The sequence below is a fragment of the Gymnodraco acuticeps genome, unplaced genomic scaffold, assembly GCF_902827175.1.
Source record: "Gymnodraco acuticeps unplaced genomic scaffold, fGymAcu1.1, whole genome shotgun sequence".
Taxonomy (NCBI): domain Eukaryota; kingdom Metazoa; phylum Chordata; class Actinopteri; order Perciformes; family Bathydraconidae; genus Gymnodraco; species Gymnodraco acuticeps.
In genome coordinates, this window is record NW_022990023.1 from 4,093,456 (window position 1) to 4,121,380 (window position 27,925).

Sequence of the window (27,925 nt, forward strand, 5' to 3'; positions counted from 1 at the left end):
CATTAACATTTCAGCTGACCTTTACTCAGTGTCAAAATATACCCAATCACGTCAGATAGCAACAAATAAACACCAGAAAATCAGAGAAATATCTTCCTGCATGCAGAATCACATATAAACAGTGTAACCTCAGGGAGCTTCACTGATAAGAGGCATTACTGCGTATTTTCCCTGGCTGACAGTTGAATTATGTCCACATAGAAACAGATAAAGCACACAGCCATGCTTATAGGGCCATCTTGTGGCTATACAAAGCATTAGAGTCAGTCACACAAAATGACTATTAAATACAGAACTCAAAAATAGGTTGCATTACAGAGGCTTTAAATACATAGATTATATCAAATCAAATCAAGTTTTATTTATATAGCACATTTATAAACGATTTTTGGTCGAGCCAAAGTGCTGTACATATAATACAAATAGCCTACAGTAGAGACACTTTACAGCAAATCCAACAGCATATATCAGTTAGTCTGTTGATCATACAACATTTCATTAAGAATGCCTAGCATGTTAAAGATGACACATGTATAGTGTGTGATAAACAATGTCTCCACTTCCTTTCAACAAGTAAAAGCAAGTTTATGTAGGGTCTTTTTATGACACTAAAAGCATATTTTGTTCCCACCTCTCTCTCACTTCCTAAATGGATTGTACTAAAGGGAGGCTAATCTCGAGTGAAGATTAATATAGGGGCCTCGGTGTGAAAAAAGGGATTTGTTTTGTGATGTTACGCTTCTTAGACAATAGACATACAATACAGACAAAAGGCTTTCACATTAAGATGCCACAGTGAGCACACATGCAACTTTATCTCATATAGGGATAATAATAGAAAAACAATAATGATAAAAAAAATGTGTGTCCTTTTAATAACCTCAGACACACTAGAAAGCTTTTTCATAGACATAAGGAATTAGGGACAATATTTTCAGTTCCTCATTATGTGACATCTCACATCACTTTCTTGTTACTGTTTCTCCACCACAGAGGCAATTTGCCTGTGAGTGTGTGGTGTTTGACAAATATCTCAATACTGATTGTAATTAAGATAGCTGAATGACTCAAACTGAAATAAACACTACCTCAGCGACTTTAGCTCGGGCTTCTTCTTCTCTTCAACGAACCAAAACAGAGTGCAGATATTGAATAATTTATATTTGTTTGATACTTTACTTTACCACATGCCAAGTTATCATTAATTTGACTGTATATTAGAGATGTCCTCTTTGAAAAGTCATTTAAACCCCACACACTTGGAATAACTGTCACTTTATGGACTGAACAGACTTCCTTGTTTCATTTAGACCAAAACTAATTCAAAAAATTGCAGAATTAAAGTGTAGCACAGTGTTTTTAGAGTAAAAACAACATTCAAGCTACACAAGATTTCAAGATTATAAATAAAAGACTATGTCAAGTCTAATATTACAATATTAATAAGTTCATTCACCTCCCAGGTCAAGTAACTAAATATAAACAACACTTTTCAAACTAATTGTGAGAGTAATACTGATACATTAACAGAAATATATTATGATATGTTAATGGTTATACAATGACTAACTAGTAAAAAATCATGAGTATGTTCATTATTGGTTATTAAAGAAAGACTTAATAAACACATTTTTGTTCCTGAAAAACACAATTTAGCAAACTCTAAAAATAAATGGACTTGTTGCACAACATATTGTAAATTCCCTAAGCCACAGATCACTCATGTGGCAATATTCAGCCTGGTCAAGAGCAGAAATGAAACTTAAAAACTATTGGATGGGCAAAACCATATCCCTGGAACACTTACACTTATGATAAATGGCTTTAACTTGTGTTTAAACAATGTAGTATTTGTCCCTTTACTAAATGAAAATATATTCCTTCCATCCCCAGAGGAGTGAGGCTGAAAGGGTCTGACAGTAACTCAGTAATCTTTTAGCCATGTTTAGGGGAAGTAATGCAACATACTGAATCATTTGTCACACATTCTTCTATTTCCCAAGGGAGGCATAACTCAAGGCCCCGACGATAGTAAACCTATTACTGGAAATGTGTTGGCCTTAAGCAAATGACAATAAGTAAACCATTAATATAGTCAGTTGTGTGTATTCTAATACTGCTAATAGCCAGAGCTTAAAATGCCCCAATGAAACAAGATTATAATATTCTCAAACCTTTTTATTGTAGTATTTTCAATGAGTTGTATCCTGTGGAAACCAAAAATATCTTTGTTTTGATATTTTACATATTTACTTTTTGAGGAAAATGCAATTTTAGGTTATTATGTGTGTCAGTGTAGCCTATTTCTTTATTCATACATTATTAATTAGTATATTCTATTTTCTGCGCCTGGCACGGAAACAGTATGCTATTATTCATGCTCTGTCAACACTGTTGTTTTTCAGCGTCACCGAAAACGCGTTTGCTTCTTCTTTTGTTAACATGTTGATATAGTGTTGTTGTTCTGAGTTTGATTCTTCGTGTTTTATTGCACCTATTGTAATTCGCTTTGGATGAAAGCATCAGCTAAATGCAATGTAATGTAACGTTTATTACTTATTGGAAAAGAGGATACCTAGAATATAAAACCTAATCAAACAGCTTTTCTAAAATGAATTGTGATACAAGTTATAAGAAGTTGGGACCTGTAGGTGTTACAGAAAGAAAGTATTTTCTTCTTCTTTTACCTTCACTTTTTGGAAAAGAGGACCTGTTCAGTTTAAAATATAAAACCTAAAATATTAAAACAGCTCTTCAGAAATACAGAAGAAACCCTGACAAACTAAAATGAGTTGTGTTGAAAGCTATGGGAAGTTATGAGCTTTAAGTGTTACACAGATAAAGATGTTTCTTCTTCTATACCTTTACTTGCATCATGTATTTCTGTTTGCCATGTATATAAATGTTATGTTCATAAATGTTATATGTGGAAATTAGCTCAAAGCTTAAATCCGGCTCATTTACATTTCAAAGTATTATTTTGTTTAAAATGTTCATTAATGTGCATTGACCCGGTTCAAATAAACGATTAAATGACATGAAAATACTTCTCAGAAAAGAGGACCTGTTCAGTTGAAAATACAAAATGTAATATTTTGTTTGTAAAGCTACAGGAAGTTTAAGTTTAAATGTTAAATAAAGATTCCTATATTTAACATTTAAACTAAAGATTATTAGTAAATAAATAAAGATTCCTTTATTTAACATTTACCACTCATTCGCAGGCAAATATTTCTGCTTTATTTTTTACTTTTTGGAGAAGAGGTACCTGTCCAGTTTGAAATATAAAACCTAAAATTATAGTCAGATTAAACAATGAAAATTAAAATGTATTTTTTCTACAGGAAGTAGTGACCTGACAATGGGCGGGACTTCTGCTGTCATTGAAGTCTCAGTGAACCCGCTCTCCCCTAATTCACAAACTGGGGTCAGGGGCCCCCTTCAGGTCTTTTATAAGGATTCTTGGGATGAACTCATTGCCACGGTATTATCTTCCTCTAAAAAACATAAATAACCAGTTTTAGAGTGCAGATATTTCTGTGTCTTTGCAACACAGCGTGGGGGGTCACACTTGTCTTTTAATTGGTTTCTCAGGGTGCTGCTGGTGTTTTATCTTCAGCTGTGGATGGCTGAATGGTGAGCCGTAAAAAAAGAAAAAGAAAGGAAGCTTCCCCTGGCAGGCATCTTCCCCCTCAGTCAGTCTGACCGCCCACAGTCCGGGGGGAGAAAGTGCTGCTTTGTGAATGAAGGGAGCGGCGGAGGGCAGAAAACAAACTTTACCAAAACCATTTCCGACGTTTTCACTTCCAACCGGACACGTTTCGACGGTGCAACAGGCGACACCTGGCCGACTAGCAGTGAAGAAAACACGGTAAGTCACGACGTGTTTTTAGGATCTTGTGTGGCAGTGATAGAAAGCAGATTGACAGGGGGTTTTTTCGACGGAAAGATGCATGCATTGCAGGCTGACCGTGACTGGAATAACTGCCATGAGATGGGAGATAATTCCAGGGCAGAATTTTAACTCCATAGTCTCTTTTTACATCCTAAAACCTCTGTTTTTGTCCCAACGTGGTATGCTTACAGAGTGCATATCGTGCAAACTAATGGAGCTTCTTTAAGGACTAATTTGTGTCGCTATCCTTAAATCTGTGACGATTTTAAGATCTTCAGGGATGAAAGTGGGTTGCTAAACTGCATGTAGTGCTCAGCTTGTTGCTAAAAAATGACACATTTGCATTGTATTTTACATTATGTGCACATGTATCCCGTTTATTTACAGCTAAAAGCATTTTGGCCGTTTCATACAAAACTTCCATCTGCTTTGCCAGTGTGAGTTTCGCAACATTGCATGACTCATGCATAAGACGTGCATTCCCAATGTCACCACAATAGACTCATAGAAGACTCATTCATGATATTATGAGGTTTCTCTTCCAGGGAGTCTGGTCTGCAAGTGGTAAACATAAGATTTGATTACAGTACTGTGAACACGCTTTGGAAACAGTAGCCAGCCCTTTTCTGTGGCTCAGATTGTGTGTCCCTTCAAATGAAATCCCAGTGCTGCTTCAGTTTAATAAACCACAGTGTTGACACTTTTATATGACTGAGCTTTATTAGCTTTTAAGATGACGAGGTTTCACAGGTTTTAAGAATATTTCTATATTTCCTTGAAACCTACTTGCAGATAAACCTGTTTCTGATGTGGAAGAAGGCTGGGTGACAATATCATGATATTTCTGATGTAATACCCCACTTTGTCTGAATCAACACTTTTATATTACTGAGGTTTTACTTTTTTAGCCAAGATTACCAGGTTTCACACGTTTTAAGAACATTTTTATATGTTCTTGTTAGTGTAAACCTTATTGGCAATGATTGTGACATGGAAGAATGCTAGGTTATAGCAAATATCATGATATTTCTGATTCCCACTATTGACATTATAACAATAATAATAATACACTTTATTTAAATAGCACATTTTAAAACATAGTTACAAAGGGCTTTCACATAAAACAGAACAACGGTAAAAATACACAGAGCAAGTGAACTAAACATCAGCATGTTAAAGCAGTTTAAAAATAAATGAAATGTAACAAAAAATAAAAAGCAATTATAAGAAAAGGGAGTTTTTAAATGTGACTTAAAAGAGGTTTTAGGTTTCGCAGGCCTAATCTCCTCACGCAGATCCTTCCGTCGCTAAGAGCAGGAACATTGAACCTACAATATCTAGGGTTGACTATTTGTGCATTGAGACAATATTTACACAATGAGATTTCATCAGTAATGTTTTCTGAGGAATGCAACTTTTTTTTGTAGAAGCTCCCTTGCTGAGGTTATTTCGGAGAAGCTGTAAATCATGGTGGTCAGTCTGGCCTGTGTGGCCTGTCTCTGCCTGGTGGTGGTAGTCCGAGGCGACCCCTGCCTCATCATCAGCGAGATCAACGCTGACAACCCCCGACTGGACACCACTGAGTTCGTGGAGTTGTATCACACGAGTGGACAACGCTCCTCCCTGGACGGCTACACCCTGGTGTTCTTTAACGGAAACGGAAACATAGCCTACAAGGTGCTGGACCTCAAAGGCCACAGCACAAACGACAGGGGGTTCTTCCTGGTGGGCTCGGTGGACATGTTGCCCAAACCCGCCATCCTCCTGCCTCCCAACACCGTCCAGAACGGGCCCGACGCCATCGTCCTCTACCACACGTCTGCATCTCGCTACAACGAGAAGATGAACGTCACCGCCTTCGGAATGGTGGACGCCGTGGTGTACATGACCCGGCGTACTGGAGGGGCAGAGTTCCTCGCTGAGACTCTGACCCCAGGTGAGCCGGCGTTTGTGGAGGATGAATCGACCCTGGAGGGGGACGAGTCCATCGAGAGGTGCCTGCTGTCTGAAGATCGCTGGGGCTTCCAGGTGTCCTCCCCCTCCCCGGGTCAGAGGAATAACTGCACCCCTCCTGCCGCTCCAGCCACCATCCCTGTGATCACCGAGCTGAAGCTGGGAGGAGGGCAGGTGGACGGCTTCGTGGAGCTGACAGAGGCTCCGGCTGCGGGTCCTCTGGCGCTGGTTGTGTTGGACGGGAGAACGGACAGGGTCAGCGTGAGCGTGGACGTGAACTTGGAAACATCCAGGAACGGGTTAATCTCCGTGAACATAGAGAAGAGCTTCATGAAAGGTCAGTGTGCTGTGGGTTTGTTGGGATCTTATGCTGGAAAATGCTATTTTGTTTATGATTGCTTTTGGGTTGAGCTTTCTATTTAATCAGGTTTCACAGGCGGAAGCGAAGAGGAGCTTTGGGGAATTTTGGTACCTTTTCATTTGAGTTTATTTAAAGAATAAGCACTTTGAGATGAACCATATTGTTTTGAAAGGAGTCCTTAACAAAAAAAGACACACATATAGACAAAAGCTCTCCCATGCCTACTAATATACATATCCTGAATTACATGTAATACTACAGCGCTATACACAGTATAAATGAGCAATGCATCAACACATTTAGAAAGAGATGAGAGAAAGAGAAAGGAACCAAAATCATGATTCTTTAAATGAAATTAGAAGCAAGAGCAGGTCGTTTGAAAGTGAAAAGAGATGCTTTTAAGAAATTAAATGATGTGAGAGATTTTAGTGAGCTGGGAATTTGTTTTAATCAGATGGAGCTTTAAAATTGCAAGTCCTTATGGACTCTTAGGAAGAAAAAAAGGGGTCTCGGTGAGCCTCAGGCTATACGATGACCTATATGGAATAAATTACTCTTTTAATTATTCACTCACTTTTGTTTTATTGTAAATTATTTGTTCCTGTTTTGATTTCTTCTCAGGAGATGATTCTGGGGCAGTGGCTATTTACAGTGGCAGAGCCATGGACTTCCCCCTGGGCAGTCCACTGAGCCAGATTCAGCCTCTAGATGCGTTTGTGTTTGCTGGACCTGGAAACAAGCCAAGCGCCAACCTCACTGAGACTCTCATCCCCGGCAGAGAGCCCTACCAACTCAGCAACAGGCAAGACACTAAGAGAGTCTCCTCCATCAAGTAAAACCAAACCAATGTGACTGCAGTACAAAACAAGAGTTGGGGCGCAAGTGTTGCAAAACACATTGAAGCATTTCTCTCTTAAGGGTCAGCTTGTGACCATTGTTCCTCTTTGCTGATACATTTTTTACAGTTTGGTGCGTCATCCCTGTGGAGCAATCGTCACAAGTAGACTTTCTTTCACACTGAGTCGAAGACATAGAAATTGATTTTGAAATTGCAAGTTTAATTTGCACGTCACTGATGAGAACTGAAGGTTACAAAACAATACTGAAAGGTGTTCAGTTACGCTAGCATCATCGTGAGGCTTTACTGAAGTGCAACTGCTTGGAGCAAAATGCTGAAGACAAACATGACAAAGAGAATGTTTAATGTTTAACATTGTTGGCAACAGCTGGAGCTGATGTGGGTTTTATTAGTGTTGCAGTCATTTAGTCTCAAACCAAAATTTATGGACCTTTATTAGAAGCCATAAAGTCAACCAGCTGGTTGCACTCGGATAAAATAAAGGTTGATTCATGGGGTTTGTTTTTTAAATATTTCATTTTTGTTTCAGTTTAAGAGAGGGGGGCTACTATCTGAGTCGCTGTGGTGTGGCCACGTGGGCCAGAGACCCTGGTGTCTTCTGGGAGGCCCCGCTGACCCCAGCTCAGCCAAACCAGTGCCCCTGGCCAAAGATCTGCCCGCACAGCATGGGTGAGTGCTGCATGACTGTTATTTATAGTATATACCGAACATTATTAAGATCTGTATTTGGTTTGATTCAAAAGAAGATTCTTCCTGCAGTTTGCATGCAGTAAGAAAGGGAATAGGTCATGATTGACAGGCAGTGTGAACGCCCATCTGATTCAGACATTGTGCAAATTATATAACGTTTGGCCATGATAAGTAGGCATGAGAACAAGATCATTAAGTAGTGAAAATGACTCAACAGTAAAGAGAAATAACGTGTGGCTGTGAGAAAAACAGGATGAGTCATCTGCAAGGAGAGACTGTTAATGTTGAATACTTGGCACATTAGGAGCTACATGTGTAGGCATGCAATCATGGATCATTTCTAGTAAATGTCTTATTAATCTTGAGGAACAATGGAATAATTCTCAGAAAGACATTCGTCATCATGCCCGTCCTACAGTCTGCTGACCGCGGGGGAAATTGTTTATTTTATCATTGGTCAGGTGAGGAACTAGGGAACTGACACAAGTATTGTGTCACATCACTGACACAAATATTACAAATTAAAGAACTGAGATCTGGTGATGGATGTTGCTTCAATAATTAACCAACATTAAGAGAAATTAAAGATAATAATAAACTCAGAGAATCAGTTTCCTTGTGGACTTCTTCCTCTTTTCCCTTGAAAAGATTTATGTAAATGGATTGGAAACATGCAGCTAGATTTGTCAAAATATGAAAGTGAAAAATATGCAGCAAGCAGCCAGATATGATTTAATGTAGGAACACTTGGATATAGGGCTGCACGATATTGAAAAAAACTGACATCGCGATTTCCCCCCCCCTGCGGTATATATTGCGGTTTTTTTAACCTGTTAAGCCCCAAAGTCCCGGCGGGTACTTTACTTTTTTTTTTCACGACACTGTGTCTCAGGGGATCTTAATATTTAAGAACCTATTAATGTGTTACACCAGATTAACGGAAATAATCTCAGCTAACTGACGATACAAACCATTTTTACCAAAACAAAACACAAGTCTCATAAGAAGCATCTAAATGACCCCTGAGCGAAAAATGCTAACGCACTTTGGCACAGAACTCAAGATAAAAGTACCCTTATTACTTATCGTAGCTGCACATATAAGATATCCGATTAAAGCTGAGGTTCCACAGATTATTTAGGTATATAGTATCATCACTGAGTGATCCGAACTCGGACAGGGGAAGCAAACACAGATATCACAACACGTACCTTTACGTAGCTTCTAGGGGAGATGTCTCACTGTAGCTGTCAATCTGATCAAAAGACGTGTTCAATGGCATTAAAACGAGAAAAACGCGGCTGAATCGGTTAATCCATAGGTTTTTAACGTCTCTGTATAAAAAAATTATTTCATTTATAATCCATAATTCCATATATTATGTAAAAATCGCAGAGCAAAAGTTAGTAGCTAATGGTAGCCACCAGAGTGGTTGCTGTTTCCGGTCTTGGCTATGCGGCAGTCCAGCGCGGTCTAACCATGAGTCTAACACAGTGGTTCCCAAACGGTGTGCCGTGAGGCAAGTCCGGGTGTGCCGTGGGATTTTGTGACAACCATACGTTATTATTGCAATATACAACTACACACAAATAATTACTTTTTAATTTACTATATCAGTACTTTGTAGGTTTATATGTACGTAATCTGCGCGACTTGCGCGTCCACATCTCCACGTGCAGTGCTGCATAAACATGGCTGAGTCAGCGTTAACTTTCGAGGGGTGGAGGTATGCCCATTATTTTGAGTTCGTCCGAAGAATAGACAGGAATGTGACGGTGAGGTGCAAACTGTGTCCAGGCCAGAAGCTGTTATCCACTGCTGTAAACACCACGTCAAACCTCAACAAGCACCTGCAAAGAACACATGCTAAGGTGAAGCTAACGCACACGCTATTTGTTGTTTGTTGATATCACGTAGTCTGTTCTTCTTCTCTGTCTTCCGGTTGTTGTCTGTATTGAATGACAAATACACACTACCGCCGCCTGCTGGTAAGGAAAGTTATTGCCACTCACGCATGCGCAGTTCGTACGTGCTCGGCGAGTAAAGTAATGAGTTACTTTATGTAGATAGTAACGAAGTAGTGTAATATATTACTTTTTAAAAAAGTAATATGTAATATATTACATTTTTTTAGTAACGACCCCATCTCTGGAGTTGGCGTTCTCTACTCTGGTTTACATGAAGAACAACAGGAGGTCACGGCTCTCTGTTGAACAGGACTTGCGAGTGGCCCTCTCCTCAGTGCCACCAAGGATAAAAAAATTCTGCAAGCCCCGACAGGCACATGTATCTCACTAATTTGTAAATCGGCAAAATATTTACGATAGCACATGTTTCAATGCTGATTGCTGAAATGTTACATTTATAATTTGTAGTTCAGGACCATGGACAATGCAGCTTCCTTGCATTGACAGTTCTCTGTGCTGAATTTCTGCTGAGTTTCCTTTGCCTCATTTTTCATTTTGTGACCTGTCTGGTTTAAATGAGTGTGTTGCTGCTTTGATGAAGCCTAATTTGATACAGTTTCAAATTAATTTCTGAAATATTTCGTTAATAAATATTTCACGAGTAATAGGCTATAGTTGTCTTTGTCACATTTTATTTGGCATTAGTAAATAATTATGCACATTTACAGATATTTTACATGATATGAGTGATAACACGTGTTATAAGGGCTATTTTGCACAATAGGTGTGCCTTGAGATTTGTACTTGTCCTTTGGTGTGCCTTGGGCACAAAAAGTTTGGGAACCACTGGTCTAACACACACACATTACCAAATAAGGAGTGACAGTGACGCGTAGCCAAAACCGGAAGCTGCATACACTCTGGTGGCTACCATTAGCAGCTAACTTTTGTGCTCCGATTTTTACATAAAAATTGAATTATGGATTATAAACAATTGCTTCAAAGCCACAGATACATTATCAACCTATGGATCAACCGATTCAGCCGCGTTTTTTCTCGTTTTAATGCCATTGAACACGTCTGTTGATCAGATTGACAGCTACGGTGAGACGATCTCCCGTAAAAGCTCCGTAAAAGGTACGTGTTGTGATGTCTGTGTTTGCTTCCCCTGTTGCGAGATCGGATCGCTTAGATACTATACCAGACCCGGCGCCAGAACAAATCTAAAGGGAGGGCCTATGATTTTCATGGGAGGGCCCACAAAACCGTCACGGCCTGCGGCACAATATATATCAAACAGCAAGGCCAACGGCATTGCGCAAAGACGCACACTTATCGCAAACATACACAAATAAAGGGCAACGTAGAAACCACTTTGAAACATTGTGTGCTTGGCAGCACAGACACTGGTAAATCACGAGCAAGGCACACTGGTTAAGGATGGCAGCTTCCTCATCGCTGCACTCGGAGAGAAATAGTAGAGACGGAGTCGATGAGCTGTTTAGCCCGCCTTGGGCATGGTTTATGTTCCGATGCACTGCACTCGGACATGCTGTGGAGTGAATCGAGTCACCTCTGAGAGGGAGTTGGTTGACAGCTAAAAAAGCTATAATATCAACGACAGCTGACACGTAATAACGGTTCCGTGCAGCTGATCTGCACCAAAGTTCTAATTTCCTTATTTGTTTCCTCGCGTATCTGTCTCTCTCTCCACACACTCTCACATGAAATGTGTTCTTTTGATGCGGCATGCCTTAGCAGTCCTTTATCAGTCTGTAATGCGTGTTTCCAGTCGCAAAAACCTTTGACAGTAAAAGCCGCATCAGATGAAGACACAAGGCTGCGTCTGCTTTTAACGAATCTTCAACAGACCGGCAAAAGTGCGGTTCTTTCCTGAAAACAATCTCCCTGGATAACGATCCAGCTTCACCTGCTTGGGTTTATTAACCCCAGATCATAGCTAACTCAGCCCGGGGTTTGCCGAGGTCAAGCTTGTGACATTAAGGCGTGCTGCTGCAACGGCAGGTGCAGGGTCGCCAGCAGCACCATCGGCTGCAGTTCTTTCATCGCTATTTCGTTTTAATACATTCTTAGACCTTTTAAGCCAATTTTTTTTTCAAACAGAAATGGGAGTCTACAGAATGCACAATAAACAAATCCAGAATAGGCGGCAGAGTGTGACGCTGTGATTGGTCTAAATGGGGACGAATCACAAATCACAACAGACACATGCATTTATTTGACGTAGCCTGGCGCCTGCGATTTTTTTTTAGTTCTGACATCACATACATCGTAGCATAAAAGTTCACAGTTTATTTATAATTAAAAAAATAAAATAAATATATTTTTTAATTTGTATAAATAATAAAAAAACGTGTTTATTCGGGGAGGGCAGGAATGTCAAATGGGAGGGCCTGGCCCTCCCACGGCGCCGGGCATGTACTATACTTAAATAATCTGTGGAGTCTCAGTTTTAATCGGATATATTGTATGTGCAGTTTCGATTAGTAATAAGGGTATCTTTATTTTGAATTCTGTGCTAAACTGCGTTAGCATTTAAAAACAAAAATGAATAAAACCGCACTTCCCTGCGGTGTGAATATCGCGCATATCGCGGTTATCGCCATGACACGGTATATCGTTCAGCGCTACTTGGATACATTGACTTTTAAAGATTAAACACCTTATTTTTATTCTTATTCTTATTATAATTTATTCTTATTATTAAAGCTCCAGAACAGCTACTGAATGGACCTGGTGGTGAGATTTCTTTCTCAACTTCTTTTCCCAAGTTCAGGAAAAGATTTTAAACCTTAAGATCCTCAAAATCCTGACAGATTCTGATTTTTATTTATTACAATATTAAGCATTGGCTGTCCACTTTGCCTTAGGTTACACCCGGAAAAGACTTCAAGGTTAGCCAAACTTTAATGGAAGAGAAAAAAAACGTTTATGTGGGAAATACTTCTTCTAAATTCTCATTGAATTGATTCCTGAAAGATGATACTGCCATCTGTTGCACTTTATAGGTATTGTGTTACTGTCCCAAACATAAAATGAGAGCATTAATATAATTAACGTTCTTAATGTCCCTTTATATTCAAAAAAATTGCTTAATAAGCTCAATCGCGTTTTTGCCAATAATAAAATAGACACCACTCTCAAACATGCCTAAACAAATATGAAGTTATGGCCAGCAGACACTTAGCTTAGCATAAATTATTTGAAACAGCTAGCCTGATCATGTCCAAAAGAAACAAATTCTGCCTAAAATAATCTGTAAAGTTATTTTATTAGCATGTTATGTGTCTGTTAATTCAACAAAAATACCACAGTGAAATTATTCCTTTAACAGCAGCAAATTCAAACTTTTCCTTATGCGTTAGTGACTCCAGGAGGCACCGATTCCCCTCCCCACCTCCCACCCTGGGGGAACAGTGACTTCCTGATCAACGAGCTGAACACGGACACCCCCGGCGCCGCTGAGGACGGCGAGTACATCGAGCTGTGGCACCCGTCGGGGCGCCGGGTGTCCCTGCAGGGCATCTGGATCCTGCTGTTCAGCGCGCACAACAACAAACCCTACAGGGAGATCAGCCTGAGTGGACACTACACCACCTCTAAGGGCTACTTCCTGCTGGGCAGTGACAGGCTGGTGCCGGCCCCGTCGCTCCGCCTGCCCCCCAACACCATCCAGAACGGGCCTGACGCTGTGGCGCTGTATCGAAGCCCCTACGGCCCCCCGTCCGCCTCACAGAGGGGCATCCCCACCAAAGGGCTCATGGATGCGGTGGTGTACCGGCAGAGGGGGTCGGATAAGGAGGCGCAGGATCTGAGTAAAGCTCTGACCCCGGGACAGCTCCCTCTGCTGGAGGACCCCGAGGTTCTGCCCGGAGACGAGGCCCTCAGTCGCTGCAGGGGCCTCTACCCGTACGACCTGTCCGCTTTCTCAGTGAGTGCAGAGGTTTCTCACAGCATGATGAATTCAAACACTTTTTTAGTACTAACTCTGATGTGGCCAAGTGGCAGAAACACAAGATTGTGGAAAACATCTTTAATTAAATAATGTAGGGAAAGGGAAGTTTACTTATTCACCTTTTTGCTGGGAAATAGATGAGAATACAGCTACCGCTCATATTTATGAATATGATGCAAAGTCAGGTTGGCCTAAGTCAGCACAAATATGCAGGCAAAGAAAATAATCATGGTACGTGTAATTTTAGTATGTACAAATGTTAAAATATAGAAACGTACAAATAAATAAACACAAATACAAATTTGACGAAAAAAATCAAAAATAACTAAATGAATAACTTTAGAAAAAACTAATCATACATACAAAGTAAAAATTAAATAAAGAAAAGAAAAATGTATAGAATTTTTAATAAAAGAAAGAAGGGATAAATCCGGTTTGCAACAGACTCAGTGTCAATAGCCGTAAATTGCTTCTATAACTTTCCGGAAATGTATTTTTTTTCACCAAAGGCGAAAGGAAGTTTTTAAACAAAACCTTAACAAAGTGTTTTTTCTGTTATTGCACCCATATCCAAAGTGATGCAGCTGTTCCTTATGGGATTCTTTCAAGACATTTTTAAACCATAAATGTTTAAATTCATCAATCTCTGCAGGTGGCTCCGCCCACCCCTCTGAGGGAGAACATCTGCCCCCGCCCGCCTCCCGCCCCTGAGGGTGTGGTCATCAGCGAGGTGGCGAGCAGCCATTGGACCAATCACAACCAGCAGAGGAGCTTTGTGGAGCTGCACGGCCCCCCCAGGACGGACCTGCGGGGCCTGGTGCTCTCCGTGTTCGATCAGGAGCACAGCGGCACCGTCATCGCGATGCCTCTCACCGGCTCTGTGGACGACGATGGACTCTACGTGGTGGGAAATGTCACCGGAGCAGGTGAGGGCAGGAGGAGGTCTTGTTGTCTTTCCTCTCACTTTATTAATAATAGTGCACTCTGAATAGTCTCTCCCACACACTCTCTCTGTGTCTTTGTTTTCTTATTTTACTTGTTTTGAAACTATACCACTGTTGTGCAACGACACTGCTCATGTGCAATAAACTAGTGCTGAAGATGAATCTGAATATTTTCAGAAATTGCAAAATGGACTTGTGCAATATTTAAATGTATTGAAACACAATTTTTTATAAAGTTTTGAAGCTGGGGAATTATCCCGGCCTGCAAATCATATTCTACAGACTCAACAAAACCGAATTGTTTGCAAAAAATCCTTTAAACAAACGCACCGTAATAATTTAATGTAATTTGGAATCATGATAAGAGTTAGGATTAAAAAAACGACCAATGTTGTGAATCATACCGCAATTGCAATATCAGTAATCAGTTTTTCTTTAAACACGTTATTATTGTAATCACTGCTTGCCTCTTTATGTATACCATAGTTGTATGCCTATTTTAATATGATAACGTGTGTTTTAATAGATATGTTAGCTTATTTATTTTGTATTCATTTAACTTTTTTCCTGTAACAATGTAAATGTCCCTGCTAGGAATCAAGGCTTTCTGATTGATGTCTCACCACGCCTCCCCTCTCTCCTGCTTAGATCAGACGTTTCTGGAAGGTTCTTCAGTGCCGGCCCGAGGAGCGGTGGTCCTGTGCTACGACCTGTTCAGTGTCTGCAGAGCCGGCACAGCGCTGACCAACTCCAGCCTCAAAGACGTGCTGGTGTTCAGTGAAAACCAGCAGCTGCTCTCCTCTCTGTCATCCAGCAGAGGGAGACAAGTGATTCCAGCTGCCAGGTACACAGCATGAATCACTGAGAGCTGTCACGTTTTTTTTTTTAACTTGTACAATAAGTCTTAAACTCAATTAGGGCTTTAATCAAACTGCTGTAGAGGCGTTAACCTTATTATCTTTTCACAGCTTCTTCTCTTTTAACCAAAGATTACCATGGCAACTTGTTCTGCAGTTCTAACTAAGGCACGCTAAGCTAAAAAAAAGACAAAACCCATTAGATTAAAACAAATCCACTCACCTACATACCTGTCAAAACATCGTCAATCTTATTTCTTTAAAAGACAAGACAAGGCAAGTTTATTTATATAGCACCTTTCAACACAAGGCAATTCAAAGTGCTTTACAAAAAACGAAAGACATTAAGAAAATGTGTTTATTGGTTATATTTAGAAACATTTTCACCCCAATATTCATTTCACTATTTGAATTATTCCTAACTTTTGAGATCTATGAAAATCTTAATCTACAGTTAACATTACTATGTCAAAGCCAGCGTATGCACTTTATTTTAGAAACTTTTATTTTGTTTTACTCCTTAAGGGTGCATTCACACCTAATAGTCCGTTTTCTGGTGCGCACCAGACGACAGTTTGTTACATTGTTTCATTTTTCAGAAGGTTCGGTTTGCTTTCACACGGGCAAAACTCAAACGGACTATAAACTTTAAACACAAGTCATGTGCACGGAAATGCTGTTCAACCATTGGTCAGACATTAAGGGGGTAAAAACGCGAATCCCGGCAATTTCTAGCGGAGCCTCCGCCATGGAGCATCGGCACTTTCGGCAGGTTATTCTCATGCTGCTGTTAATCTGGAGATCAACAGACTCTAGCGGCCCGCGCATATGATTATATAATCAGACAGCGTCCGTTAAAAAACATTATAACACATATAATGAGACGTTCTGCAGTAATGAGGGGCGTTTCACCGACGACAGGTGTTCTTACTTTTATGTAGCTGACGGAGAATTTTTACTTTACACGACACTGTTCAACACTTCATTCTGCTTCACTCTTTAACTAAACAACCGCGGATGTCTTGAAAGACTCTTTCGCTAAAGATTTTTTAAGACATCCGCGTTCTTGTGACACGTAAATACTACACTTCGTATGTTTTGGTGCGGACTGCGTTCACACCAGCAATGAACCGCTCCAGAGTTCACAAGCAAGCGCTCCGAGACCACCTATTTTAGCGGACCAGAGTCCGGTTGTTTAGTTCACTTAAGCCAGGGGTGCCCAACCAGTCGATCGCGGGGAGATTCCCAGTCGATCGCGATATGTGTCTAAAAATAGAACAACAATATTCTGTTTTATCGTTAATGTCCTATGACATAATCTTCCTGTGCCAGAATAATGCACTTGAACGCATCAAAGCTTTGTGATTGGCCGGCGTGACCCCATGTGTCGGGGCGTGGCTGGTGGGCAGTGGGCACTATTTCGCTGACGTTGTCCGTGTCAACAGGAGTGACAGTCCGCACACACACAAGACCGCAATTATGGCAGAAGCAAAAAAGCCCAAAATATATAATTTTCACTCCGACTGGGAGGATGATTATTTTTGTATCTATTCCAATTCAAAGTCCATCTGTCTCATCTGCAATGCGAGCGTGGCTTTATCGAAGAAGGGTAATTTAGGAGCGGCATTTCAAAACAGTCCACAAACGCCACGAGACGGAATTCCCTCCTAATTCTGCCCTACGCTCCAAAAGGGGAGGGGCCTGAAAGGACAGCTAAATGCACAGCAGTCCATTTTCACCAGGCCCAACAACAAGAGCAAGGCTGCTACCATAGCATCTTATCGTGTCAGTCACATTCTTGCGAAACACATGAAGTCTCTCCAGGCTTAAATTACTGAGGGGGCTGTTCAAAAATCCGAGGGGGCGACTTTTTTTTCACAACAACGAAAAATACTGGCAATGTAATGAATTGACACACCAAGTTTTTTTCATTCTCACTGCTCTACAATCTCTTTGCTTCTTTATTTGTATTCCGGATTGACCCCTCTCATTCTGTTCTTTTCCTCTGATCTTTAATAATAGATAGTACTTTATTAGATGCCTGCACTTTGTTAGTCACGTTAACAGACTAACATTGATTCCCTCAATTTATAAATGGACAGGCTCTGTAATTATACCATAACCTTTTCTCCTCTATCCCTTAACTCGTCTTCCTATACAGATTTATTATTTACTATCTACTCTAGTCATGTCAGGATTAAATACAAATTAATCTGGTTGATTTTTTATTTTCAGGATTGAATGTTCAAACCAAGACCTAAAACCTGGCATTCCATAAGAAAGTGACTAATATATAAACCAAATGTAATATTGGATCAAATACTACACCAAATGGACAGACACAGATTACAAATCCGTCGCTAGATGTCGCTCATTGTACCAATACGGTTTATATAATAACATATTATTATAGTAAAAGGGCTCGCTTTGGCAAAAACCTGATCCATACAGGCAGCCCTAAATAATAACAGGTAAGCATCATGTGTGGTGCTATCTGTAGTTGTCTTATTTTTTGTCGATTTCATCTTGTTTTCACAGAGCTGTGGAAATGAATTTCCCCCTGGGGACAATAAATCTAATCTAAACTAATTTAATATTCAATCCCACACTTGGCAATTGAGAACATACATTCGTAATTTACCTCGTTTAAATTACTTTTGTTCTAATACTATGGATTTAGTTGACACTACTAGCCGACTTTCTTTTGTCCAATATTTTGCGGGAAGGTACATTGAATTAGTAGCTTCTTATTATACATCCATGGGTAGAAGAAGAAGAAGTAGAGGTAGAAGAAGTAGAGGTAGTAGAAGAAGAAGAAGAAGTAGAGGTAGAAGAAGAAGAAGTAGAGGTAGAAGAAGAAGAAGTAGAGGTAGAAGAAGTAGAGGTAGAAGAAGAAGAAGTAGTAGAAAAAGAAATACACTAACGCTACAAACAGGCACAACACTGTTACTCTGTTTTTACTGACATGTAACATTTTATTTCACCTTGCTCTATGTTTTTTAACGCACATTCCGAAAATGGGGACTTTGCCCGGAAAACAGGGACGTTTTGGTCCCCCATCCGACTGCGTTTACAGCTAAGCACACATGCTTAATTAAGACTACAAGCTCACTTGGGGTTGAGGCTTGTTTACACGTTGCTTGACTGCCTGCCCACATATCTGATCTAAATATAGTAACGTGTGTTGGGGAAAATAATTATTTAAAGTTATTTAATAATTGTGACATTTATTTAACTTTTCGATGGCTGAATGATGCTCAAAGTGAGGGGGCAAATAAAACAACTTAGGGGGCAATGCCCCCTTTTGCCCCCTCGTGGCGCCAGGCCCGAGTCTTTCAAAGACGGCGAAGTTGTGAAAGAAGCATTCCTGGAGGCTGCCGACGCGCTTTTTGGGGACAGTAAATATAACAGAAGCATTTCAACAGGTTTTTGATATAATAAAAACTCAAGTTAGATACCGTTATTAATCAGCTGTAAGTTTTTGTTTGTTTGAACTTATTCATTATAATTATTGTACAAAATGGTATAAGGCAAGGCAAGTTTATTTATATAGCACTTTTCAACACAAGGCAATTCAAAGTGCTTTACAAAAAATGAAAGACATTAAGAAAATGGCATTTAAAATCAGTCATTAAAAAGAAAAGCTAATAAAATAAACATTAAAAGAAAAAATACATGGATAAAAGTTACAGTGCAGTCAAAGATATGAATAGTTCAATTAAAAGCAGCGACAAAAAGAAAAGTCTTAGCCTGGATTTAAAAGTAGTCAGAGTTGCAGCGGACCTGCAGGTTTCTGGGAGTTTGTTCCAGATATTTGGAGCATAATAACTGAACGCTGCTTCTCCATGTTTAGTTCTGACTCTGGGGACAGAAAGCTGACCAGTCCCTGAAGACCTGAGAGATCTGGATGGTTCATAATTTAGCAGGAGGTCAGAAATGTATCCTGGGCCTAAACCATTCAAAGCTTTATAAACCAGCAGCAATATTTTGAAATCTATTCTTTGACACACAGGAAGCCAGTGTAAAGACTTCGGAACAGGAGTGATGTGATCCACTTTCTTAGTGTTAGTGAGGACTCGAGCAGCGGCGTTCTGAATAAAAGTTATAGTCTATTATCAATTCAGGTTAAGTTAAGAAACTAGTGTTGCTTGCATCCTATTTTAAAGGCATTTATTTTTATACTCTACTAAATGCAACAAAAAAAGGGTTTGATTCTATTAATTTTTTTCTTTTTATTGCACTTTGGCAGCAGATTCCTGTAGCTTCAGATCTGAGTTGTCTTATTAGTAAGCCTAATTTATACTTTTGTAGCAACACTACTCAGTTTTACACAAGTAGAAGTGTGTATTTACCTGGTAGTAGGCTGTCAGTAATGGCTACGCCTGGACGCTTGGACTGGTAGATCTCGGCAGACTGGCAACTTTAAAAGTAGCTCTCGGTTCAAAAAAGGTTGGGCACCCCTGACTCTCGGACTGTGTTCACACCGACCCAAATGAACCGCACCAAGCGGCTAAACGCACCAGGGTTCGATTCAACCGGACTATACAAGGCAGGTGTGAACGCAAAATTCTCTATATCCAAAGAGAAATTAATGCTCTGAGCGAAAATATGAATACATCCAGTATTTGTACGCCTTTGACAGGCCCGGTAATGACTTATTTCAGCTGGCATTGAATGATTGCCTACCAACGCTCCCGGCCCTTGCAATTATTGCACTTAATTGTTATTATTGTAATTGTAGTCTTCCACAAGGTTGCTGTGAATAATAACAAAAGTAGTGTTCATTCTTAATGTTAGATGTTTGATAACATGTTAATGACACATGAGGATACTGTGAGAATATTGTGCTGCATGGCTCTCCCTAACGCTCTCGTCTCGTCCTGCCACATTGCTCGTTTGTTTTGGGGGATATTTTTCTGTGTGGTACTTTCAAAATCTAGCTTATTCTTGCTGGTTGAACATTTCAGCTTTACTTGATTAGAGCAGCGTGAAACTGTCAGATAAACACCTTCTTCAGGGGTTATTTGCAGGTGGGGGTAAAGAATTCAATCAGTCACAATCACCTGGCGATGTGACCCCTTCTATTAACCAATTTCCTGCGGTAAACTCTGGATTTCCGATGGTGATTGGCTAGTTTTTTTCCTATTTACAGCAGCAATCATATTCAATCACCAGATAACAGACTGCTTTGTACATAGTCATTTAAAGTTCAGGTTAACAGGGTTAGGGTTAACCCTTTAGATGATTACCCAGGGTTAACAAAATTAGACTCAATGACAAACAGACTCATTTTGTGACATATATGTATTTTATACAGAGTGTAAATATTGCAAAGTGCAGTTAATCATGTTTGTTTATTCAAGGAATCCATGTAGGCTTCATGTTTTGTGTTATCCATTTTAAATGATGCAAAATACATGATGGCCTTACACTCATTTGTGTGCATGGAAACCTTCATTCTGTTTGACTTGATATCTTATTTTTTGCCTTTTTCTTGCTTTTCGCTAACACACAAATGTTTGTATTTAAAAAAAAAAAATGGTGCAGGTCAGTGGAAGACGGTCCCGTGTCGCTCAGCCGGTGTTCGTGCTGCGAAGTGAGGAGCCCCTCCTCCTGGACCACCTCCTCTCCCACTCCTCACAGCACCAACCTCTGTCCCAGCTCCGCCTTCTCCAGTCACATCGACCTGTGCCTCGGCCCCCTGCCCAGCGACGCACAGCCGCAGCCGCCTGGAGGTGAGAATACAATGTAGAAAAATACTATGGAGCAAGAATAGAGGGTGTAAAGCTCATTGAGGCATTTCTTCACACAAAAAAATGCACATACATAGTCTTAAATGGCATAAACAACTTTAAAAGATATAGCTATGAAGTGTGACCTGGTGCCTTGTGACTGTGGAGCTCTCTCCCTATAGTCATCCGCTCTGCAGTCTCTGTAGAAGCTTTTTTTTAAAACTACTGAAAACCTATCTTTTTACATTGGCTTTTGTTTCTACTTGAAATGTGTGTGATGTGTACTTTCAGGACTTCACGTGGTCTATGTTTTGTTTTTATGTTGACCTTACATGTCTGCCTCATGTGGTTTTTGTATTCATGTTTCTGTGGTCTTAATTTTAACTTTTGTTATTACTTGTGAAGCACTTTGAATTCTATTACTGTGAAAGGTGCTATAATAAATAAACATTATTATTATTTTGTTAAAAGAGACACTTTACAACTAGGTACATCAGACTGATTACCCAGGGTCACACAATTAGGCTCAAGGGGTGCAATAAGTGTGGTTTCAGACCTCTGAATTATGTATTTATATAAAGTTTAAACGATGCATAGTGCTGTTGAATGGTAACCATTTCAGTTTATTAAAGGAATACATGTAGCTTTAGTTTTGCCATATTAACATTTCTATGATTATATGCAAAATTCATTATGGCTGTAACGTAAATGGTATGTGTTTCCTGTCTTAATCTTAATTGTACAGTTTCTTATAAAGGTTAAAATGCCCAAACTTTGTCTTTTAGGAAGACAGCAAAAACAAACCAATAAACACAGACCCTAAATGTGTGAGAATTTTAAACCGAACATGTTGGTAATTTTTCTGACAAAATGTTACAGTATCTGTTCGGTCAAAACACAGGAAATGTCTTTTTATAAAAGTGTTATATTTGTCTCTGTTTCTCCCAGAATGCAGTGGTCTGATCCAGGGGAAGAGGGTCGCTGAAGTGGCCGAATACCTGGAGCAAAAGTGTCACTGTGGCATCTCCGCCTTGTATCTGCAAGGTGAGGAACTTCCCCTCAGGATAAATCCATCACATAAGGCAGATTATTTTGAATGCAAGAAATGTGTTTTTTCTGCGAGAACACGGAGATGATTACAGACCTCTGACACTCAGGGGCTCTTGGGGAGAATATGAAAGCAATCAACCTCACGTCACTGTTACCATGGAGCTCTAAAGTTGTCCTAAATATCTGTTATTATGTTCAGGCAGACGCTGTTGGAGAGTACGTATTTAGGATTTCAAATTGTAGAGGCCGTTATACACCTGTGGAAACATATAGGAACTCACTAGCCCTGCTGCGGCTACTTCTCGTGTAACATTATCCGGCAGCGTTCATATATAAGTACTTAGTTGTGTATTTATGGGTTGAACTTACTTGCACATGTATTTAATGAGAGATTGTTCCGTTTGTGCTCAAGGAGCCAACTTTTCCTGTGTGTCTGGATGGCTGCGAGTGTGGGGGAACATCCAGGCGCTGTCGGACCACCAGAAGGCCCTCATCATCCAGACGTCCCACACCAGTCCTTCATCCGCTCAGGGAGACTTCTGCTCCGCTCCAACCACGGGACGCTACTCAGGCACAGGTTAGCACCAACACATCGCCACTGCAACAACAAAAATCAGTTCTTCTTAATGTGCATGTTGTCTAAAATGTTTGACTTCTCCCAATATGACTTACGGGAGATGTATGTGCAGTTCCCTTAAATCTGAGACTCAAATGTACCCCCGCAAGCTTGATTTGGTACATCCCAATAAAAAAAACAGAAGACTGTGCCTTTTCTTGCAAGTAAACATCCAAAATCATATGCTCCTGTCTCCAGGCTTTTCCTTGAGATATCCAGAACATTATACAACGATTGGTTTTAGGGGACACAACACCAATTTCTTTCTTTGTCAATGTGCTCTTAACACATCACCGGCATATCGAACCTGAAACCCTCTGGCGTAGAGCAAAGTTGTCAGTAGAGAGAGTAAGAGTTTGTAATAACATGATTAACGTTTTTTCAGCAAATCTGTACATGGAGCCAATATTTTCCTTCCATATCTCCCCAAACTCCTACTAGATATTCATGTTTTACAACCAGTTGTGCTTTATTTGCCACTGTTATAAGCTAAACAACACAAACAAATGTAAGATGGCAACTACACTAACCATTCACATACTCCTGCTAGCCATAACAAAGTCATCACCTGAGTAAAAATGTTTTCGCTGAATCTCTCTGATGTTTACTGAGAAAAATGCACAAACCCACTGCTCTGGATAATTGAGTAATTGAGAAAGAGTAGATAGAAAAAAGAAGCAGGGGCAAGTGTGGAATTGGAATAGTGGTGTGAAGGCATTTAGGCACAAACATGCAATATCTGTGCTGATTGAAATAGATGATTTAATTGCTATTTAAACGTGTTATCTTGTTTATAGAAATGTAACCAGATGTTTCTTTCTCCTAGCGTCCGCCCTAGGCTTACAGATCGGGCTGATCGTAGCGGTGCTCCTGCTGCTGGGACTGGGCGCAGCTTTATTCACATATTTCTACAGGAGGAGGTGAGCACGCTTTACTTTCCTCTGCTGTCTTCCTCTCTCATTGTCTGCTGGACGTGCAGCATTTAATTCCCTTATTCTCTGATCATTTGCCAGGCACCATCACAAAGCCAGATGATTAACATTTGTTTAATCTTTTGACATCAGAAATGAAGAGTGATGGAGTGTTGTGGACAGCATATTTAGAAATAAGTGTTGGTAATTAAGATGAAATAACAACAATTTAGCTCCATTTGTTGGGAGTCTGGCGCTGCAAATGTGTTGCTTTGTTTCTTTTTCACACAGTCATTGCCATTATTCCCGTCTTTAGACGACTTCTTCAGAAAAGACTTTGGGTCTATCATAGAAAAGTCACACTCAATTTGTGCCTTTTTCTTGACGGGTTGCACACGTCTGAATTCTCAGTGGAAGAAAATATAAAGTAGCAGCGCAAGGGAGATAACATCTTTAGTCATGCAATGTAAAATATTGGAAATGCTGTCATAACAACATGATATAATATACAGTATAACGAAAAATATGCACTATATGCAACATATACATGATTTATACATTTATTTGACTTCTGAGTGTTAGTACGCCAGGAGATGATTAGCTCTTTCTACCGTATATAGACTGAAATAAGGAGTAAACGGCTAATTTAAAACCTACACCACTTCATAACCTACAGCTCTGGAAAAAATTAAGAGACCACTGCAGCATTAACAGTTTCTCTGGTTTTACTAATTAAAGCAGTGCTTCTCAAAGTGTGGACCCCCTAGTGGTCCGTGAGTATATTGGTAACATTTCGCATTTGAAATTAATTAATTAATTGAAGTTTTCCGCACTCTCGCGGGAATATCTCCGCAATGGAGCGAGGTTAAGTTTCACTTTCGATTGCATGATATAGCCCAGCGCAACACCTTCATCACACATGTTGCCACTTGTTTGTACCAATTTCAGGCGATTTGTAATCTGTTCTAGAAAAACGATGTGTTTTTGGATATGTGTGGAGTTAGGTGGTCCGCAAGTGTTTTTTTATTGGTTAAGTGGTCCTTGGTATGAAAAAGTTTGAGAAACACTGATTTAAAGGTATGTGTTTTTAGTAAAACTAAATTTTTCTTTTTATTCTATAAACAATACGGACAACATTTCTCTGTGTTAGTGTTATTCAACAGACACTGGAATGGAATGGCTGCCATAAATGTAGAGATTGAGATTTAAGAAACATTTGGAGTGGACTTCCAGACCTGTAGCTAACCTAGAGCAGGGGTCGGCAACCTTTACTCTTAAAAGCATTTCTCTCCTCCTGCCACCAAACTAAGTTTGTCTGGTGCCTCCTAACATATTTGATAACAGAGCTTATTTAAGGTTTTATATATAATTATACTTTGTTTGTTGCATCTATGAACTTGTTACGTCCCCCTCTAGGGGTAGAGGAAAACAACACACACCAGTTGGAATTGGTATAATTATAAAGGGTTTATTTTAAATAGCCGGGTAAACAAAATGGCAGGCATGCAGCCTGGAACAAACAAAAAGGCCAAAAGAGCACAGGTTGATAAATAACCAACAAAAGGAGGACTCTAAAAAAGGAGTCTAATCGCATACAGGGGAAATAAATACTCATACACTAAATAAAGAACGAAACAAAACCTCACTTTAAAAGTGGTACAACTAACAAAGGGAGCCTGTAAGAAAACACAGCTAAGGTAGAGGACAACAGTCAAACAATACTAAACTAATCTAATCACAACAATACTGACAAACACAGACCACACGAGTTAACCACTGTTAACAGATTTGCACACAAACTAGCGAGAGGCATCCGCTCACACAGCAGAGCCTCCAGAGTGATGATTGCCCCCAGGCTTTGTAGTCATCTCCAGCAGGTGTGCGCCGTCTGTGCGCTGCGATTGGAGTGCGTCGGGCCCGGCGTGCTCCAATCACAATCTTCAGGGGGCGGACCAGGAGATGGCAGCCAATGACGTCAAGGCAACCGCACAGCTAATTTACATATCACACAGATTAACACAGTTAAAACGACCAGGAAGGCAGCAGCCGTAACTATTTATAGATCAAAAATATGCAGAAAGTGTATGTAATTATCCCAGTAGAATATCACAGTTTCAGGAAGTGCGAAATGTCAGCAGCAAGTGTCAGAATGAAAGAGCATGACCTTCTTTCTTGTCTTATCATTTTACACAAATGTAATGGGGAAGAAGTCCATGGTGAATGTACTGTACAGATTTCTCCCACACGCTTACTTATTCTTTATTCTTTATATTTATTCATTCTTATTTACATTACATTTTAATCATCATAACTCCCAGATTGCCTTAAGTTACTTGAAAAACTGTATGAGAAAAGTTTTGTATTTATATTCCTGTCCTCTCAGCTCTGTGTCAATACGCAGCCATTGTCTTGAAATTGCACAATGATTATGAAACCATTGCTCTCAGTCCAGTCAATAATAACCTCCCTGATGCGCAAGGGAAATGGAATTGTAGATGAGATGTGAAGCATAAAGTAGCTTTGATGAAATATGATTATTTTGAGCTTGGATACGAGTAGGTTTCCTGTCAGAATCGCCCGTTGCTCATGGTTGGAATTGAAATGTCTAAACGTTGAAGTGTTTATAAAGAAATAATCCCCTCGACTTTTCATAGAATATCTTTATTGTCATCATACATCGGTATAACGACATTTAGTTGGCATCTCTCACTGCATTAATAGAAATAGACACAAATACATAAAAGCAGTGATACAAGCAGAGGTAGCAGCGATGGCAATGCAATGAGAAGCCAATGAGATTAAATTAAATGTCAACGACGTACATATTTACACATTTTACAGACTATAAAATTAAAATATACCAAGATACAACATTTTAAATATAACTGTTCGTAAATAGATGTTAAAAGTAACCATAGATGCTTACATAAAAAAAATAAAAAAATACATTTAATGGCACTTTTTGTTGGCAATTTTATGATATTTCCCCCCAATTTAAATATTTAGATTTGTTCACCTAAACATTTTTTTTTACATTTTTTGTATTTCTAAAAAAAATGGTTTCCTTCAGATTGATGATAACTGCTAACCCTGGGAGTAACTAACAACATGTCCATAGTATTTACACTTCTGGCTGTACTTTCCCCCTAATAAATGAGGAATCAGCTGATCAAATAACACAGAAGTAAATTAGGCACAGTAGAAGTTTCTTAGCCACAAAAAAAAAAAAAATCCATTCCTAATTTTCTGTCAAAAAAGTGTGTGTGTGTTTTAACGTGGTCTCTATTTCCAGGCGCCCCATGGACTACTACACCATGGAGCTGAGTGAGCACGCAGAGGGACTGTCAGATCTATAATCCAGGCGTCTGGAGGTGCTCGTGTGCGTGGGAGGACTTCATCAGAGGGAGCGGGCGGTAATCAGAGGTTAATCTGACCTAGAGGTTAATCTGACCTAAACGTAACTGATTATGCGGTTGTTAAAAACAGGTTCCACCACAAGTGTCCTTCTGAGTGTCTTTTGAGTGGATCCCTGATTAAATGACTCGGGATTGTCTTGTTAACAGCCTAGTTGTGTCGAGTCTGTGCGGTATATTACATGGCACTGTTGACATTTCGACAGCAATCCATGAATCTAATAAGAAACGCCAGATAATACCATATTTTTATAAAGGTCGATGTGCAACCTTTGCCTGTGAACAGTGCTGGTTACTACTTTTAAAGGAAAAGGAAGACGAAAGGGAGCATTTTCTTTTTAATACTTGAGTCATTTTTGTTGACTTGTTCATGTTGTATTTAAAAATATAAGAACCACCATGCTATGCAGGAAGCTCTATCAAAATAATGACTTTCATCACATTCAGATGTTATAACCAAGATAATATTTGTGACGCTCACATTTAGTCTTCAAAACGGTCCACTTCCTGCTTCGCTCTCCTGCTACATGCTGTAAAAACGTTAGGGCGTGATTGTGTTTTTAATGTGAATGTCTTTAGCTAACATGTGATCAGCGTCTGTAACCACTTTTGTATGCTTACTTCAAGCAAACTGTTTACATTTTTCTTGAATGGAAATTAGAAAGGGATGCGAGAGAGTAAATGAATAAAGCGTATTTGTTTTTGAGAAATGAAAAATTGCTTATTAAGAAAATCAAAAAAAAAATATTTGTGATTTTTTT

At 39.7% G+C, this 27,925-nt stretch overlaps 1 protein-coding gene across 1 annotated transcript; it reads left to right on the forward strand.

Annotated features, from left to right (window-relative positions):
- The first annotated feature begins 3,391 nt into the window (after nucleotides 1–3,391).
- si:ch211-183d21.1 lies at nucleotides 3,392–27,881 on the forward strand. The gene is made up of 13 exons (XM_034214730.1): nucleotides 3,392–3,484; nucleotides 3,595–3,871; nucleotides 5,323–6,185; nucleotides 6,831–7,011; nucleotides 7,598–7,737; nucleotides 13,052–13,617; nucleotides 14,294–14,567; nucleotides 15,234–15,429; nucleotides 20,990–21,177; nucleotides 22,123–22,218; nucleotides 22,637–22,801; nucleotides 23,667–23,760; nucleotides 27,044–27,881. The coding sequence occupies exons 3-13, from the start codon at nucleotides 5,363–5,365 to the stop codon at nucleotides 27,105–27,107; spliced, it is 2,787 nt and encodes a 928-aa protein (XP_034070621.1). The 5' UTR covers nucleotides 3,392–3,484; nucleotides 3,595–3,871; nucleotides 5,323–5,362; the 3' UTR covers nucleotides 27,108–27,881.
- Nucleotides 27,882–27,925: the final 44 nt, after the last annotated feature.